We start from the raw sequence: 19,536 nt of genomic DNA, 5'->3' as shown, positions 1-19,536 counted from the left end.
CACAGAGGGGTTTTATTTGTTTATGGGGTGTGGGCGTTGCTGGCCAGCATTTATTGCCCTTCCCTAATTGCCCTTGAGGGGCAGTTAAGTGTCACTCACATTGCTGTGGGGTCTGGAGTCACGAGCAGGCCAGACCGGGTAAGGGCGGCAGATTTCTGTCCCTAAAGGACATTAGTGACACAGGTGGGTTTTTACAACAATCGACAATGTTTCATGGTCACTGTTAGGCTTTTAATTCCAGATTTTTATTCAATTCAAATTTCACCACCTGCAGTGGGGGGGATTTGAACCCAGGTTCCCAGAGCATCACTCTGGGTCTCTGGGTCACTCTGGGTCTCTGGATCACTCTGGGTCTCTGGATCACTCTGGGTCTCTGGGTCACTCTGGGTCTCTGGGTCACTCTGGGTCTCTGGATCACTCTGGGTCTCTGGGTCACTCTGGGTCTCTGGATCACTCTGGGTCTCTGGGTCACTCTGGGTCACTCTGGGTCTCTGGGTCACTCTGGGTCTCTGGGTCACTCTGGGTCACTCTGGGTCACTCTGGGTCTCTGGATCACTCTGGGTCTCTGGGTCACTCTGGGTCACTCTGGGTCTCTGGGTCACTCTGGGTCTCTGGGTCACTCTGGGTCTCTCTGGGTCTCTGGGTCACTCTGGGTCTCTGGGTCACTCTGGGTCTCTGGGTCACTCTGGGTCTCTGGGTCACTCTGGGTCTCTGGATCATGAGCCCAGTGACAATATCACTGCGCCGCCACCTCCCCTACCGCGTTATTGTTGCAGGACCCACACACGCAGGACCCACACACGCAGGACCCACACACGCAGGACCCACACACGCAGGACCCACACACGCAGGACCCACACACGCAGGACCCACACACGCAGGACCCACACACGCAGGACCCACACACGCAGGACCCACACGCAGGACCCATACACGCAGGACCCACACACGCAGGACCCACACACGCAGGACCCACACACGCAGGACCCACACACGCAGGACCCACACACGCAGGACCCACACACGCAGGACCCACACACGCAGGACCCACACACGCAGGACCCACACACGCAGGACCCCCCCACACATATACACCCCCCTACATACATACACCCGCCCCCGCATACATACACCCCCCGCATACATACACCCCCCGCATACATACACCCCCCGCATACGTACACCCCCCGCATACGTACACCCCCCGCATACATACACCCCCCGCATACATACACCCCCCCGCATACATACACCCCCCAACATACAGACACCCCCCCCCGCATACATACACCCCCCGCATACATACACCCCCCCACACATATACACCCCCCTACATACATACACCCGCCCCCGCATACATACACCCCCCGCATACATACACCCCCCCGCATACATACACCCCCCGCATACATACACCCCCCGCATACATACACCCCCCGCATACATACACCCCCGCATACATACACCCCCCGCATACATACACCCCCCCGCATACATACACCCCCCGCATACATACACCCCCCGCATACATACACCCCCCGCATACATATACCCCCCAACATACAGACACCCCCTTACATCCTGATCTTCTACATACATCGTCCAACCCTCAGACACACAGACAAACCCAACAGTAGACCACCCCATTGTGCTCATTACCCAGTGCAATATTCTTCACTCCCATCAGTCAGTCAGACTGGGGTCTGGAGCCAGTTTCTTGGGCTGAGTTTTGACGGGACATTTCTCCTGTGGGATTGCTCCAGTGCAGGTTGAGGGAATGGTTTGATTGGTGATGGACTGGCGATGTCTTCACCCGAGTCATCGCTGGAGAGGGTACACACTTGCCCACCATCCCCTCGCTGCTCTTGGCATCTCACAGTCGTTAGTTTGGAATCCAAGGAAAGTGTTCGTCCGCGGGGAAGTGGCTTCCCTGAATCGGTCTTTGAGAAATCCGGGACATCCCAGGTCTTGGCGGTGCTGTTAACTGCTGCAGAGTCATCAGAAAAGGCAGCACCGTGTCTGCAGACTGTCTTGGGAGAGTTCTCAAAGAGGACGTACCAGGGCGGACAAACCAAGCCAGCATCTCCTCCCACAGACTGGGCGAGCCAGACAGAGACATCATCACCCGGAGAGTCAATAGCTGCAAAACACAGAAAATACCCTTCAATCCAACACAAAACAAGGCAAATCTTCATTTAGATATCATTACCCCGTGGGGACATCAGAGATCAGATTATGTCAGGGTGGAGAGAGAGAGAGAGAGAGACACAGAGAGAGAGAGAGAGAGAGGGAGAGACGGGGAGAGAGACAGAGAGAGAGAGACACACACAGAGACAGAGACAGAGAGAGAGGCGGGGAGAGAGACAGAGAGAGAGAGAGAGACAGAGAGAGAGAGAGAGAGAGGGAGAGACGGGGAGAGAGACAGAGAGAGAGAGACAGAGAGACGGGGAGAGAGAGACAGAGAGAGAGAGAGACACACAGAGACAGAGAGAGAGAGAGAGAGACGGGGAGAGAGACAGAGAGAGAGAGAGAGAGAGAGAGAGACAGAGAGAGAGAGAAAGACAGAGAGAGAGAGAGACGGGGACAGAGACAGAGAGAGAGAGAGAGAGTGACGGGGAGAGAGAGACAGAGACAGAGAGAGAGAGAGACGGGGAGAGAGACAGAGAGAGAGAGAGAGACACACACAGAGACAGAGAGAGAGAGAGAGAGACGGGGAGAGAGACAGAGAGAGAGAGAGACGGGGAGAGAGAGACAGAGACAGAGAGAGAGAGAGACGGGTGTCGTGTTGGGTGTTCCGATGCACAAATGATCCAACACGGCTGTAGATGGTACAACTCTGTTTTATTGTCTTAACAATGACAACTACTAACTGCTGGCTTGGGTTCGTGCTTCACCAGCTAACCTGTGGACCCAGCCCTATCACTATCTTGGTGAGGCACTCAGCACATGGTGTATGTCTGAGTGGCGCGCTGTGAGCTCTGTGCTCTGAGCTATCTCCTGGTAGAATGGGCGGGAACTGTGGTGTTCCCTGTTTTATACTGTGTGTGCTCTCACTGGTGATTGGCTGCGATGTTATGTGTGTGCTGGTTGGTCCAACTGCCTGTCCATCAGTGTGTGTGTGATTGCACCATGATATGCTGATCTGGATATCATAACATCCCCCCCCCCCTTTCACAAGGATATGTGCCGACATGCTAATAAATAGAAATGTGTACTGAGTGCGGCTGAGTATGTGTGTGCAATATTTACAACATGTACATGAGGCTAAACTATATACAGAGGAAGGTGTCAGGTGCAACAGAACAACGAGGTTGTACCAATAACAGAACAAATGCAATCAGCAAAAGACGAGAGAAAACTTCTTGAACAATGAACGGCAAGAAAAGAAACTCGTTAACAGTCTGTAAAACAATTCAGTGAGTCCAATGTGCGAACAGGCTCATAAGTCAAGTCTCTCAGGTGGGCGACGAATTCGGGTTGACCGCCTCAAGGGTGGGTCAGGATCCACCGGCTGAGGAATGGGCCTGGCCACGGGCGAGAGAGGAATAGGCAGAGTGGCAGGAAGCTCAACAAAGTTGACATCAGGGACAACAGGAGGGCGTGGCACCGGTGCATGATCACGTAGCGAGCACGGAACCAGACGAAGGGCCCGCCGATTACGGCGGCAAATGGAGCCATCAGGCATGCGAACCAGGAACGAGCGGGGAGCCACGTGGCGGAGAACCTCGGCGGTTGCCGACCAGCCACCCTCCGGTAGGTGTATGCGGACGTTGTCTCCAGGCGCCAGGGCAATGTAGCCAGTTAAAATGGCTAACTCCCGATTTAGAATGGCCAACCGCGATTTAAAATGGCGAACGGAAAAGGCTGATGGGAAAATCAGCCAACAGGACTCAAACAGACAGCTGCAGTTAAAACTGTGTATTCGCCTCTGGGGAGGCCAGACAGAATTGATACCTGCAGCCAACAGCATAACAACACCCCAGCCACCTGAATATTAATTAGCAATCCCCGGGAACAATGTGCAACAAATTAGACACACAAAGCCAACCCAGACTTTTCGGCGCCAGCAGGAGCCAACACAAAGAGAGGTGAACGATCACCCCAAAACCGCCCATCGATCAGGGAATCGCTCCAGCATTGGAGAATATCGAACCAAGTGATTGGGACAAAGTCCAATCACTTGGAACCAGGTACCGGGTACGCCCCGAAAGGCGGGAAGCCCCTGGGGACTATAGGTATAGAGTCCAAGTTCAAATCAGCCCCTTCTTCATCCTTCCGCACCCTTTGAGACCCTTCTGCTGACCTTCTGCAACAACCACTCAAATCTTAAGTCTTACTTCAACGCTCGCTACGAGACAGGCACTCCTAGCTATCGATCTGTACCAGCTTCGAATCCCGCAGGCTCAGAACCCATACGACAGGCCATTCGTTTCCCTGACCTGGTGGGCCATTTCCAAAGTTAAGTATTGGCCTGTTAGTTGTAGGAAGTAGCTTAGAAGTAGAATTAATGTATAAGTATTGATTACTGTATATAATAAATGTGCGTTGATTTAACTCTTACTAAGCGGTGTGTTGGATTATTGATCATTACTCGGACTTGAACCACGTGGCGGTATCAGAAAGATACCTGGCGACTCAAGAGCAAAGGTGACAGAACAAGAGCAATTTAACTAAGGCAAAAATCAGCAACAGCAGGAAGATCAGTCGCCCGAGCGTCATGTGCCACCTTCTGCTGAGCACGCTGTTGTTGCATCCTTCGCAGTACTGGAGCATGGTCGGGGTCAGGAACATGAATTGACGGCACAGTGGTCCTGAGGGTGCGACTCATCATCAGCTGGGCTGGTGAGAGGCCCGTGGACAATGGGGCCGAGCGATAGGCCAGCAGGGCTAAACAGAAGTCAGATCCCGCATCAGCAGCCTTGCAGAGAAGCCGCTTCACAATGTGGATGCCCTTTTCCGCCTTGCCATTCGACTGAGGATGCAAGGGACTGGACGTCACGTGCGTGAAGTTGTATGAAGTGGCAAAGGAAGACCATTCTTGGCTCACAAAGCAAGGCCCGTTGTCAGACATGACGGTGAGCGGAATTCCATGGCGAGCAAAGGTTTCTCTGCATGCCCGGATGACAGCTGATGACGTCGTGTCGTGCAGGCGTATGACCTCCAGATAACTTGAGAAGTAGTCAGTCAGAATGATGTAGTCCCTGTCGAGCGCATGAAAGAGGTCCTCATCCACCTTCGCCCAGGGGGACGTGACCAACTCATGGGGCTGAAGTGTCTCAGGGGGTTGCGCCGGCTGAAACCTCTGGCAGGTGGGCAGTTGAGCACCATGTTGGCGATGTCGTCGCTGATGCCCGGCCAGTACACAGCTTCTCGGGCCCTCCGCCTACACTTTTCAACCCCGAGATGGCTTCGTGCAATTGTTCGAGGACAAGCCGGTGCATGTTGCGTGGGATCACGATCTGGTCCAACTTCAAGAGGACACCATCAATGACGGCCAAGTCGTCCCGGACGGTGTAAAATTGTGGGCACTGCCCCGTGAGCCACCCCTCCGTCATGTGGCGCATTACACGCTGTAGAAGGGGATCAGCCGCAGTCTCACAGCGAATGTGGGCCAGACGTGCGTCAGTGGCCGGCAGATTGGCCGATGTGAAGGCTACTTGTGCGTCGACCTGACAAATGAACCCCTCCGAGTCGGGCGGTGTGTTGACAGCCCTGGACAGAGCATCTGCGATGATGAGATCCTTCCCAGTGTAGACAAGTTGGAAGTCGTACCTCCGGAGCTTGAGCAGAATGCGCTGGAGGCGAGGGGTCATATCGTTGAGGTCCTTCCGAATAATGCCGACCAGGGGGCGATGGTCGGTCTCCACAGTGAACCGCGGAAGACCATACACAAATTCGTGAAATTTGTCGATGACAGTCAACAGGCCTAGGCACTCCTTCTCAATCTGCGCATAGCACTGTTCTGTGGGGGTCATGGCCCGCGAGGCATAGGCGACCGGGGCCCATGATGCGGTGTTGTCCCGTTGCAGGAGTACCGCCCCAATGCCGGACTGGCTGGCGTCACTTGAGATCTTTGTTTCCCGTGTGGTATCGAAAAACGGCAGTACCAGGGCGGTGGTGAGCTTGACCTTGAGCTCCTCCCATTCACTCTGGTGTGCGGGCAGCCACTGGAATTCCGTTGTCTTTTTGACCAGGTGGCGAAGAGCAGTCGTGTGCGAAGTAAGGTTAGGAATGAACTTCTCCAGGAAGTTGACCATCCCGAGAAAACGCAGCACTGCCTTCCTGTCTGACGGCTGCTGCATGGCTGCGATGGCTGCCACTTTGTCGGCATCCGGCCGGTCACCCGACCGGGAGTTGTAGTCCCCAAAAAACTTTAGCTCAGTCTGGCCAAAAGCAGGCCCTGATCTCGTATCCGTGCAAAGACACGCTGGAGACGACTGATGTGCTCCTGTGGTGTGGTGGACCAGGTGATAGCATCGTCTACGTAGACGCGTACCTCTTCGATGCCCTCCATCATCTGTTCCATGATTCGATGGAACAACTCGGAGGCCGAGATGATGCCGAATGGCATCCTATTGTAGCAGTATCTGCCAAATGGAGTGTTGAAAGTGCACAGCTTCCAGCTGGAGTGATCCAATTGAATCTGCCAAAAACCCTTTGAGGCATCAGGGGCGTCATTCTCCGACGCCCCGCCGGGTTGGAGAATCGCCGGGGGCTGCCGTGAATCCCGCCCCCGCCGGTTGCCAAAGTCTCCGGTACCGGATATTCGGCGGGGGCGGGAATCGGGCCGTGCCGGTTGGCGGGCCCCCCCGCTGGATTCTCCGGCCCGGATGGGCCGAAGTCCCGCCGATAAATTGCCTGTCCCGCCGGCGTGGATTAAACCACCTTTTGAACGGCGGGACAAGGCGGCGTGGGCGGGCTCCGGGGTCCTGGGGGGGGCGCGGGGCGATCTGGCTCCGGGGGGTGCCCCCACGGTGGCCTGGCCCGTGATCAGGGCCCACCGATCCGCGGGCGGGCCTGTGCCGTGGGGGCATTCTTTCCCTTCCGCCTCCGCCACTGTCTCCACCATGGCGGAGGCGGAAGAGACTCCCTCCACAGGGCATGCGTGGGAAACTGTCAGCGGCCGCTGACGCTCTCGCGCATGCGCCGCCCGGAGATGTCATTTCCGCGCCAGCTGGCGGGGCACCAAAGGCCGTTTCCGCCAGCTGGCGGGGCGGAAATTCCTCCGGCGTCGGCCTAGCCCCTCAATGTTGGGGCTCGGCCCCCAAAGATGCGGAGCATTCCGCACCTTTGGGGCGGCGCGATGCCCGACTGATTGGCGCCGTTTTGGGCGCCAGTCGGCAGACATCGCGCCGTTTCGGGAGAATTTCGCCCCTGGTTTGGTGAATATTTTTGCCCGAGCCATTTCACTTGTGATTTCTTCTCGTTTGGGTATGGGGTAGTGTTCCCTCATAATGTTGTTATTCAAATCTTTCGGGTCGATGCAGATCCGGAGCTCGCCGGAGGGCTTCTTGACGCACACCATGGAGCTGACCCATGGCGTTGGCTCCGTGACCCGGGAAAGCACTCCTTGGTCCTGTAGGTCCTGCTGCTTGAGGCGGTCCTTGAGTGGTGCTGGGACCCCACGAGGTACGTGAATGATCGGGCTGGCGTCCGGTTTGAGCCGTATTTTGTACGTGTAGGGCAGTGTACCCATGTCCTCGAAAACCTCCTGGATGTGCGCGAGGAGTGAGTGGAGTTGCGCCCTAAAGTCTGCATCCGGGAAATCGGACGTGCTTTCTGGAGACAGAGTGTGTACCCGCTGAACGAGGTGGAGGATCTTGCACACCTGTGCGCCTAACAGAGAGTCCTTCGAGGATCCAACTATTTCAAAGGACAATGTGGCTGTATGTGAATTGTGTGCAACTTCAAGCTGGCAGGACCCCGTGGCCGGAATGACATTTCCGTTGTAGTCAACCAGCTGACAGTGGGATGGCAGAATCGGTGGTTTAACCTTCAAGGTCTGGAAGGCTGACCATGCGAGGAGATTGGCGGAGGCACCAGTGTCCAGGCGAAATGTGATCTGTGATCGGTTGACCGTTAGGGTGGCACACCACTCATCGCCCGGATCAATGCTGTGCACTGGCATCGGCTGGTGGTTCCGACTTGGGGTCATCCGGTTCTTGTGGATTACCGCAACGCGGAAGGGCTCCCTGTCTTCGGTATCGCTGGTCTGCATACTGTCTGGCTATGACTCAGTGTAGGGGGGCTGAATCGCCCACACGTCCCTGCGAGGCTGGCAGAATTGTTGGGAGTTGGCAGGTTGAGCTGCTCGACAGCTGGCAGCGTAGTAGCCCACCCTGCCACAGCGGAGGCATTGTCGCGCTTTGGCCGGACATTGCCACTGAAAGTGGGCAGAGCCACAGTTGCCACACATTGTGACGTCATGGCGTTTGTTGCGTTTGTTGCACCACCGCGCATGCGCGGTGCGGTCCTGCGTAGAGCGCGCCTGCGCATCACGTCCTCTCTGCGTCAACGTCCCCTCTTTTGGCGCGTACAAGCGGGAGGCCTCGGAAAGTGCGCGAAATGGCCGCCCTCGTCTGGGCCGCGGGCCGGGAGGAACTCGATCGACTGAACATAAGAACATAAGAACTAGGAGCAGGAGTAGGCCATCTGGTCCCTCAAGCCTGCTCCGCCATTCAATGAGATCATGGCTGATCTTTGTGGACTCAGCTCCACTCTCCGGCCCGAACACCATATCCCCGAATCCCTTTATTCTTTAGAAAGGCATCTATCTTTTTCTTAAAAACGTTTAAAGAAGGAGCCTCAACTGCTTCACTGGGCAAGGAATTCCAGAGATTCACAACCCTTTGGGTGAAGAAGTTCCTCCTAAACTCAGTCCTAAATCTACTTCCCCTTATTTTGAGGCTATGCCCCCTAGTTCTGCTTTCCCCGACCAGTGGAAACAACCTGCCTGCATCTATCCTATCTATTCCCTTCATAATTTTATATGTCTCAATAAGATCCCCCGCATCCTTCTAAACTCCAATGAGTACAGTCCCAGTCTACTCAACCTCTCTGGACCCGCTCCGCCTCGTAGGACCCGAGCCGTGGCGTTTCGGCCGCCTGGATTTGGGAGTACCGGCTGGTCGCATTCTCGTGGAGGACGCAGGTCTCGATGGCAGTCGCTAGGGTGAGGTGCTTTATTTTAAGGAGCAGCTGGCGTAGAGTGTCCGAGATTACCCCAAAAACTATCTGATCCCGTATCATGGAGTCGGAGGTGGCCTCATAGCCGCAGGACTGAGCGAGGATACGGAGGTGTGTCAAGTAAGATTGGAAAGGATCACCCTTACCCTGCAGGCGCTGCTGGAAGAGGGACCTCTCGAAGCTCTCATTGATTTCCACGCGAAAGTGTTCCTCGAACTTCAGAAGCACCGTCTTATATTTTGTTTTGTCCTCACCTTCCGCGAATGCCAGGGGGTTGCAGATGTGGATGGCCTGTTGCCCCGCCGTGGAGATCCCGCTGGATATCCAACACTGTCCATTCCGCTGGATATCCGACACTGTCCATCCCGCTGGATATCCAACACTGTCCATCCAGCTGGATATCCGACACTGTCCATCCAGCTGGATATCCGACACTGTCCATCCAGCTGGATATCCGACACTGTCCATTCCGCTGGATATCCGACACTGTCCATCCCGCTGGATATCCGACACTGTCCATCCCGCTGCATATCCGACACTGTCCATCCAGCTGGATATCCGACACTGTCCATTCCGCTGGATATCCGACACTGTCCATCCCGCTGGATATCCGACACTGTCCATCCCGCTGCATATCCGACACTGTCCATCCAGCTGGATATCCGACACTGTCCATCCCGCTGGATATCCGACACTGTCCATCCAGCTGGATATCAGACACTGTCCATCCCGCTGGATATCCGACACTGTCCACCCCGCTGGATATCAGACACTGTCCATCCCGCTGGATATCCGACACTGTCCACCCCGCTGGATATCCGACACTGACCATCCCGCTGGATATCCGACACTGTCCATCCCGCTGGATATCCGACACTGACCATCCCGCTGGATATCCGACACTGTCCATCCCGCTGGATATCCGACACTGACCATCCCGCTGGATATCCGACACTGTCCATCCAGCTGGATATCCGACACTGACCATCCCGCTGGATATCAGACACTGTCCACCCCGCTGGATATCCGACACTCTCCATTCCGCTGGATATCCGACACTGTCCATCCCGCTGGATATCCGACACTGTCCATCCCGCTGGATATCCGACACTGTCCATCCCGCTGGATATCCGACACTGTCCATCCCGCTGGATATCCGACACTGTCCATTCCGCTGGATATCCGACACTCTCCATCCCGCTGGATATCCGACACTGTCCATCCCGCTGGATATCCGACACTGTCCATTCCGCTGGATATCCGACACTGTCCACCCCGCTGGATATCAGACACTGTCCATCCCGCTGGATATCCGACACTGTCCATCCCGCTGGATATCCGACACTGTCCATCCCGCTGGATATTCGACACTGTCCATCCTGCTGGATATCCGACACTGTCCATCCCGCAGGATATCCGACACTCTCCATCCCGCTGGATATCGGACACTGACCATCCCGCTGGATATCCGACACTGTCAATCCCGCTGGATATCGGACACTGACCATCCCGCTGGATATCCGACACTGTCCATCCCGCTGGATATCCGACACTGTCCATCCCGCTGGATATCCGACACTGTCCATCCCGCTGGATATCCGACACTGTCAATCCCGCTGGATATCAGACACTGACCATCCCGCTGGATATCCGACACTGTCTATTCCGCTGGATATCCGACACTGTCCATCCCGCTGGATATCCGACACTGTCCATCCCGCTGGATATCCGACACTGTCTATTCCGCTGGATATCCGACACTGTCCACCCCGCTGGATATCCGACACTGTCCATCCCGCTGGATATCGGACACTGACCATCCCGCTGGATATCCGACACTGTCAATCCTGCTGGATATCGGACACTGACCATCCCGCTGGATAGATGAAAACTATTCATTTAGTTCCTCGCTGATTTCCTCTGGCTCAACACATAGATTCCCCCACTGTCCTTAAGTGGTCCAATTCTTTCCCTGGCCACACTCTTGCTTTTTACATATGCATAAAAATCTTTGGGATTCACCTTAATCCGACTTGCCAAGATCTTTTCATAACCCCTCCTCGGCCTCCTAATTTCCCGCTTCTGTACCTTCCCACTTTCTTTACACTCCTCAAGAGTTTCGACTGTCCCCACCATTCCAGGCTTTCAAAAGTCTCCTTTCTCTTTTTGACAAGGTTCACAATATCCCTCGTTATCCAAGGCTCCCTAAACTTCCCATACATATCCTTCGCTCTCTCAGGAACGTGCCTTTCCTGAAACCTAATCAACTGTCGCTTGAAAGACTCCCACATGTCCGATGTTGATTTGCCCTCCAACAGCACCCAATCCAAATTCTTCAATTCCTGTCCAATATTATTGGAAATGGCCTTTCCCCAGTTTAGCACCTTAACTCCTAAAGGAGTTCAGTTGCATAGACTGTTTGGAGATGCTCTTTCCAGAAAGAGTTGGAGGGAAATCTGATAGCAATATCCAAAATAGTGAATGTTTTTGATAGAGTAACTGTATCGAAGAGAGATCAGAAGTCAGGTGGCAATGGTTTGTCTGTGATACAATTCTGCCAGTCCTGGTTAATCAGACAACAGCAAATTGAGAAACACAGAGACACAAAACCAGCTCCGACTAGGTATGTCTGAGATGCAGTTTGCTTTGCCTGACTGGGGGAGAGCAACATTGAGACGGAATACTTCACCTAAGAACAAACAAAGAACAAAGAAATGTACAGCACAGGAACAGGCCCTTCGGCCCTCCAAGCCCGTGCCGACCATGCTGCCCGACAAAACTACAATCTTCTACACTTCCTGGGTCTGTATCCTTCTATTCCCATCCTATTCATATATTTGTCAAGATGCCCCTTAAACGTCACTATCATCCCTGCTTCCACTACCTCCTCCGGTAGCGAGTTCTGACGAATGTGATATAAAATAGTTACTTTAGAGATACTAGTTAATGTAATGTAGAAATAAGCCACTTTGATTCTGGCAGTTAGGGACAAAGGGGTTTGAGACCGCATGGAAAAAGCAGGAAGAGGTGTGTCTATGAGAGTGATGCTGCATTGATAGGGGCCAGAGAAAGGGATTGGAAGTGAGCCAATCAGAATAGATCGAACAGGTCAGGAGGGACATAGGCTGACCTATGTCCGTCGAGTATGTGAAACTTGATACCATTTGAATTGATTTGCAGAGATCCCTTTGTTTCTTTGTTCATTCGCTTTCTGGGATGTAGGAAACTGGATGTCTCTTATATCTCTATGAAATGAATCAAGCTTGCAAGCTAAATAAATAACTTCTTTTTACGTGCGAATCCATCTCAACTTTTATTGAGGCCAGACTGACAGAGAAAGAAATTTGGGGATCAACATTTGGTGCCGAAAACTGGGATTTCTCAGGGCGATCCTGATCCAACTGCCAAATCAGAATTAGACTGATTATGAACAGGAGGATGGGGAACAAAGGGCCCTCAATGTAGAACTGGAAAATGACCGCGCATTGATTGTTCCCCTCTTCTTATCGTCTGATTAGTCTGGTCACTCGCGGTTGGCACAGAAAGACCGCCTCGACGAAATCACAGGTCAGTCTGGGGATTAGCACTTTAATTGATGGGATTTCATATTGTTGTTTCGGCTTGGGTTAGGGTTTTGGGCTGATGGGACTTCATTAATGAAGGTTCAGTCTATTATAAGGGTTCAGAGGCTGATGTGACTTCATTAATGAAGGTTCAGTCTATTATATGGGTTCAGGGGCTGATGGGACTTCAATAGATGGAGGTTCAGTCCAGTATAACTGTTTTTAAATCTGAAGATGGTTCAATTCTATGTGTGAGTGTTTTAAATATATAGTTGATTAAGCTAAAATTGTCTCCTTGGACTGTAAAGTTCCGAGGTCTAGTTGAGATTGTGAGGAATGCTGCATATTGGTTGAAGCAGAAGTCTCTCAAAGGGTTAACAGCAGCAGGCGGAGTAGAAAACAGACAGTGCTTCTCACTCAGGCTTTGAGATAACAGCAGCAGCCGTAGCGTAATTGGATACCTTTCCTTTGAGTCAGTGAACACCAGCAAAGTTACGTTTTGAATTAATTAAAGGAAACCAGTGGGTTTCTCCACCTCTTTGATAAAAGTTATTATTTTCGAAAGCAATTGATTGAAATTGCCAGAATCTTAAGTTTTACTTACTTGAAATAAGGTTTATCTCATTTTATCTGGAGATTAATAGAAACTTAAAGAAGATCATGGACACCATTTTAAAAAGTGTCAATCTGGAGATGATAGTTGATTTTGCTAATACTTATGTGTATGTAAAAGAGAAAAAAAACTTGTTAAAAGAAAAATTGTTAAGATAAAGAAATAATTAAGTTGTAAATGTTATACAAGTTTGTGTTAAGCAAATTGTAAATTTAGTTCTGAGTTGAGATCAGAGCTAAGCTTGCAAGTTGCAGTAATTCAATTTGAATTTTCAAACATTTTTAAGTTTAAAAAAAAAAGAGAGCAAATAGAGAAAAGAAGGACACAGATCTTGAATGCGTTGAATAGCACATTTCAAAGGCCCATAAATCTTTCTGTTATCTTAGACCTAAAACCTAGGAAGATTGAAGAGCCAGAGGAATGTCTGGAGCGTTTTAATGAAATCTACCGGGGGCAGTCAGGCGATTTGCTGTATCAAAATGGTCAGAATTCCCCTCAATACTGTGCTATGTTAATGCATTGCCTACCACCTTCTGTGGTTACTGCTGTGAAATGTAATAACATGAATTGGACAGAGAACGACCCTTCCCAGATGGCAAGGGCAGTCAGATTTTACTGGAAGGAGGGTGTAGGCCAAGAAGGAGGCTCAGTTACAAAGGTTAAGACTGAGTATGTAATGAAAAAGGATGATCTGCGACCCCAACAAGCGGCAGAAATGGTAGTTTACCAGCAGGAGCTCCAATATAGTGACTTTGGGTGGGTGGATCAGCGAAGAGGAGGATGAGACAACAGTGCTATATTTCTATCACCCCCCAGTGGTGGACGTTAGACGTTGAACAGTCACTGCATCACGTTACCCTGGCCTATGACAGAACTGGACGAAACAGGGAGTTGGAGGACAAATACCGGCCATTACTTGAGAGCGAATGGCCAGTCAAGGTTACAGCCACAGTCACGGGAAAAGAAGGTACAGCCGATTTTGTTACAATATCACCACATTTATGGCCACAGTCAGCTTCGGTAAGTCCTCATATTACACGTCAGATCCACGACCAGTACCATGCCAGGGATATGGGGCGAATGGTCAGCATCTTACCGCAGCTCGTCAGAATAGGTATGAGATATACCTTTTGAACAATCCACGTCTGACATTTAAATACTGTACCACTATCAATCCAGCCTGTTTTCTTAGTGGTCCCCCTGTCCATGAAGACGCACCTGGCCACGACTGTTTAGCCTTGATTCAGGAAACTACCACAATAAGGGGCGATTTGAGTGACATTTCGTCAGAACAACCTGACATGATTATGTGTGGTCAAATATCCCACCGGGGTTTAGTTAATGACCTACTGCAGGCCCTCCTTATGCCCGCGCAGATTTCCGTTATTAAATGTGCTGCCCACACGAATGGTACAACCCCAGTTGACGTTGGTAATGAACGAGCAGATTGTGCAGCGCGGACAGCCGCGCAAATTCAGCAAGTGATGGTGCCTAAGATGTTAAGTCAGACTAAACAATCTACTATAAATATGTCTGCTTCTGACAAGTCAATGCCAACCATCCAAGACGTCATAAGGTTACAGGAGGACGCTCCTGAGAGTGATAAACAAATGTGGAAACGGTTAGGTTGTACATATGATTCTGTTTCCTCTTTATGGACCACGCCTGCACATCAGACTTGTATGTCTGATGTGCTGGCTTTATGGGTCATTGAATGTGTACACTTTGCAACTCATTGTGGGGCTCGAGGGACTAGTGATTTGTTGCTGGACACTTGGTGGCACCCTAAAATGCAGGGGTTGGCCCAAAGTATCAGTAATCGGTGTTTGATTTGTCAGCAATATAACACCGGAAAAGGTATCCCTTGTGGGAAGGGGCAAACCCCGTTGCCCAGTGGTCCCTTTGAGACGCTCCAAATGGGTTACATTGAGTTGGAAAGGTGTCAATGTTACAAATATGTTTTGGTCATTGTGGATGTGTTCAGCAGATGGGTCGAGGCGTATCCGACTATCTATAGTAAAGCTGCTACTGTGGTTAAAGTCTTGATGAGGGAAATCATTCCCCGGTACGGTATACCAGCTCAGTTAAGTTCTGATAATGGGCCTCATTTTATTGGACAAATTAACAAGGAGTTTTGCTCCCAGTTGGGCATACGCCAGCAGTTACACTGTGCTTACAGACCGCAGGTGGCCGGGTTGGTTGAGAGACACAATCAGACCCTCAAAACTAAATTGGCTAAATTAAGAGCAGACACGGGACTGACATGGCTTAAGTTGCTCCCCGTTGCCCTCTTCCAGCTGCGGGTTACACCTGCGGGACCAGCCCGGCTCTCTCCCGCCGAGATTCTTTATGGCAGGCCTCATAGAACTCCCTGGAGCCTGCAGGTTCCCAGACGGGTTCAGTTTCATCAGATGACTGAAGAAATGACCACCTATGTTCTAGCCCTTACGCAAGTGCTCAAGGAACTCCATGGCCAAGTCCGCGCGGCTCACCAGCCATCGCCCCCAGTACCTAGCTCACTTTCAGTCCAGCCCGGTAGTTATGTCATGGTCAAAAATTGGACTAGGAAGGGGTCAACAAAACAACAAAGAACAAAGAAATGTACAGCACAGGAACAGGCCCTTCGGCCCTCCAAGCCCGTGCCGACCATACTGCCCGACTAAACTACAATCTTCTACACTTCCTGGGTCCGTATCCTTCTATTCCCATCCTATTCATATATTTGTCAAGATGCCCCTTAAATGTCCCTATCGTCCCTGCCTCCACTACCTCCTCCGGTAGTGAGTTCCAGGCACCCACTACCCTCTGCGTAAAAAACTTGCCTCGTACATCTACTCTAAACTTTGCCCCTCTCACCTTAAACCTATGCCCCCTAGTAATTGACCCCTCTACCCTGGGGAAAAGCCTCTGACTATCCACTCTGTCTATGCCCCTCATAATTTTGTATACCTCTATCAGGTCGCCCCTCAACCTCCTTCGTTCCAGTGAGAACAAACCGAGTTTATTCAATCGCTCCTCATAGCTTATGCCCTCCATACCAGGCAACATTCTGGTAAATCTCTTCTGCACCCTCTCTAAAGCCTCCACATCCTTCTGGTAGTGTGGCGACCAGAATTGAACACTATACTCCAAGTGTGGCCTAACTAAGGTTCTATACAGCTGCAACATGACTTGCCAATTCTTATACTCAATGCCCCGGCCAATGAAGGCAAGCATGCCGTATGCCTTCTTGACTACCTTCTCCACCTGTGTAGCCCCTTTCAGTGATCTGTGGACCTGCACTCCTAGATCTCTTTGACTTTCAATACTCCTGAGGGTTCTACCATTCACTGTATATTCCCTACCTGCATTAGCCCTTCCAAAATGCATTACCTCACATTTGTCCAGGTTAAACTCCATCTGCCATCTCTCCGCCCAAGTCTCCAGACAATCTAAATCCTGCTGTATCCTCAGACAGTCCTCATCGCTATCCGCAATTCCACCAACCTTTGTGTCGTCTGCAAACTTACTAATCAGACCAGTTACATTTTCCTCCAAATCATTTATATATACTACAAAGAGCAAAGGTCCCAGCACTGATCCCTGTGGAACACCACTGGTCACAGCCCTCCAATTAGAAAAGCATCCCTCCATTGCTACCCTCTGCCTTCTATGGCCTAGCCAGTTCTGTATCCACCTTGCCAGTTCACCCCTGATCCCGTGTGACTTCACCTTTTGTACTAGTCTACCATGAGGGACCTTGTCAAAGGCCTTACTGAAGTCCATATAGACAACATCTACTGCCCTACCTGCATCAATCATCTTAGTGACCTCCTCGAAAAACTCTATCAAGTTAGTGAGACACGACCTCCCCTTCACAAAACCGTGCTGCCTCTCACTAATACGTCCATTTGCTTCCAAATGGGAGTAGATCCTGTCTCGAAGAATTCTCTCCAGTAATTTCCCTACCACTGAAGTAAGGCTCACCGGCCTGTAGTTCCCGGGATTATCCCTGCCACCCTTCTTAAACAGAGGAACAACATTGGCTATTCTCCAGTCCTCCGGGACATCCCCTGAAGACAGCGAGGATCCAAAGATTTCTGTCAAGGCCTCAGCAATTTCCTCTCCAGCCTCCTTCAGTATTCTGGGGTAGATCCCATCCGGCCCTGGGGACTTATCTACCTTAATATTTTTTAAGACACCCAACACCTCGTCTTTTTGGATCACAATGTGACCCAGGCTATCTACACCCCCTTCTCCAGACTCAACATCTACCAATTCCTTCTCTTTGGTGAATACTGATGCAAAGTATTCATTTAGTACCTCGCCCATTTCCTCTGGCTCCACACATAGATTCCCTTGCCTATCCTTCAGTGGGCCAACCCTTTCCCTGGCTACCCTCTTGCTTTTTATGTAAGTGTAAAAAGCCTTGGGATTTTCCTTAACCCTATTTGCCAATGACTTTTCATGACCCCTTCTAGCCCTCCTGACTCCTTGCTTAAGTTCCTTCCTACTTTCCTTATATGCCACACAGGCTTCGTCTGTTCCCAGCCTTTTAGCCCTGACAAATGCCTCCTTTTTCTTTTTGACGAGGCCTACAATATCATTCGTCATCCAAGGTTCCCGAAAATTGCCGTATTTATCTTTCTTCCTCACAGGAACATGCCTGTCCTGTATTCCTTTCAACTGACACTTGAAAGCCTCCCACATGTCAGATGTTGATTTGCCCTCAAACATCCGCCCCCAATCTATGTTCTTCAGGTCCCGCCTAATATTGTTATAATTAGCCTTCCCCCAATTTAGCACATTCATCCTCGGACCACTCTTATCCTTGTCCACCAGTACTTTAAAACTTACTGAATTGTGGTCACTGTTACCGAAATGCTCCCCTACTGAAACATCTACCACCTGGCCGGGCTCATTCCCCAATACCAGGTCCAGTACCGCCCCTTCCCTAGTTGGACTGTTTACATATTGTTTTAAGAAGCCCTCCTGGATGCTCCTTACAAACTCTGCCCCGTCTAAGCCCCTGGCACTAAGTGAGTCCCAGTCAATATTGGGGAAGTTGAAGTCTCCCATCACCACAACCCTGTTGTTTTTACTCTTTTCCAAAATCTGTCTACCTATCTGCTCCTCTATCTCCCGCTGGCTGTTGGGAGGCCTGTAGTATACCCCCAACATTGTGACTGCACCCTTCTTATTCCTGATCTCTACCCATATAGCCTCACTGCCCTCTGAGGTGTCCTCTCGCTGTATAGCTGTGATACTCTCCTGAACAAGTAGCGCAACTCCGCCTCCCCTTTTACATCCCCCTCTATCCCGCCTGAAACATCTAAATCCTGGAACGTTTAGCTGCCAATCCTGCCCTTCCCTCAACCAGGTCTCTGTAATGGCAACAACATCATAGTTCCAAGTACTAATCCAAGCTCTAAGTTCATCTGCCTTACCCGTAATGCTCCTTGCATTAAAACATATGCACTTCAGGCCACCAGACCCGCTGTGTTCAGCAACTTCTCCCCGTCTGCTCTGCCTCAGAGCCACACTGTCCATATTCCCTAGTTCTCCCTCAACGCTCTCACCTTCTGACCTATTGCTCCCGTGCCCACCCCCCTGCCATACTAGTTTAAACCCTCCCGTGTGACACTAGCAAATCTCGCGGCCAGGATATTTATGCCTCTCCGGTTTAGATGCAACCCGTCCATCTTATACAGGTCACACCTGCCCCGGAAGAGCTCCCAGTGGTCCAGATAACCGAAACCCTCCCTCCTACACCAGCTGTTTAGCCACGTGTTTGTCTGCTCTATCTTCCTATTTCTAGCCTCACTGGCACGTGGCACAGGGAGTAATCCCGAGATTACAACCCTCGAGGTCCTGTCTTTTAACTTTCTGCCTAGTCGGAGCCGCGATGGGACGGGCCCTTCCAAGTTTTCCTTACCACCCCCACAGCAGTTAAAGTGGAGGGGCGAAGTGCTTGGTTCCACCTACATCACTGTAAATTGAGTCCATCTCCACTACTGTAAAAGGTCGGATACTAACCTGCCTCCCTTCTCCAGTGCTATTTTACAGGTGTGGAGCATGATGGAGTGGACGCATCGTCTGTCTGATATTTGGCCTCACTTCGCTTGGCGTGTTATTGGCGATGGACATGGAAAAGGGGAATATTATGTATCTGTGTAGCCCCAACCAATCTACAAG

General features: G+C 51.3%; 1 protein-coding gene across 2 annotated transcripts in view; it reads right to left on the bottom strand.

Annotated features, from left to right (window-relative positions):
* Positions 1 to 1,560: 1,560 nt before the first annotated feature.
* Positions 1,561 to 19,536, bottom strand: part of LOC140409377 (rhotekin-like) — a 342,330-nt gene continuing 324,354 nt past the window's right edge. For both annotated transcript variants that reach the window (XM_072497827.1, XM_072497828.1), the window contains one exon: positions 1,561 to 2,140. In XM_072497827.1, the coding sequence (XP_072353928.1) occupies positions 1,692 to 2,140 (449 nt within the window). In that variant the 3' untranslated portion in view covers positions 1,561 to 1,691. The remainder of the gene's footprint in view (positions 2,141 to 19,536) is intronic.

Source organism: Scyliorhinus torazame, chromosome 3 (genome assembly GCF_047496885.1).
Source record: "Scyliorhinus torazame isolate Kashiwa2021f chromosome 3, sScyTor2.1, whole genome shotgun sequence".
In the NCBI taxonomy this organism is placed as follows: domain Eukaryota; kingdom Metazoa; phylum Chordata; class Chondrichthyes; order Carcharhiniformes; family Scyliorhinidae; genus Scyliorhinus; species Scyliorhinus torazame.
This window is presented reverse-complemented; position numbering and strand designations above follow the sequence as displayed.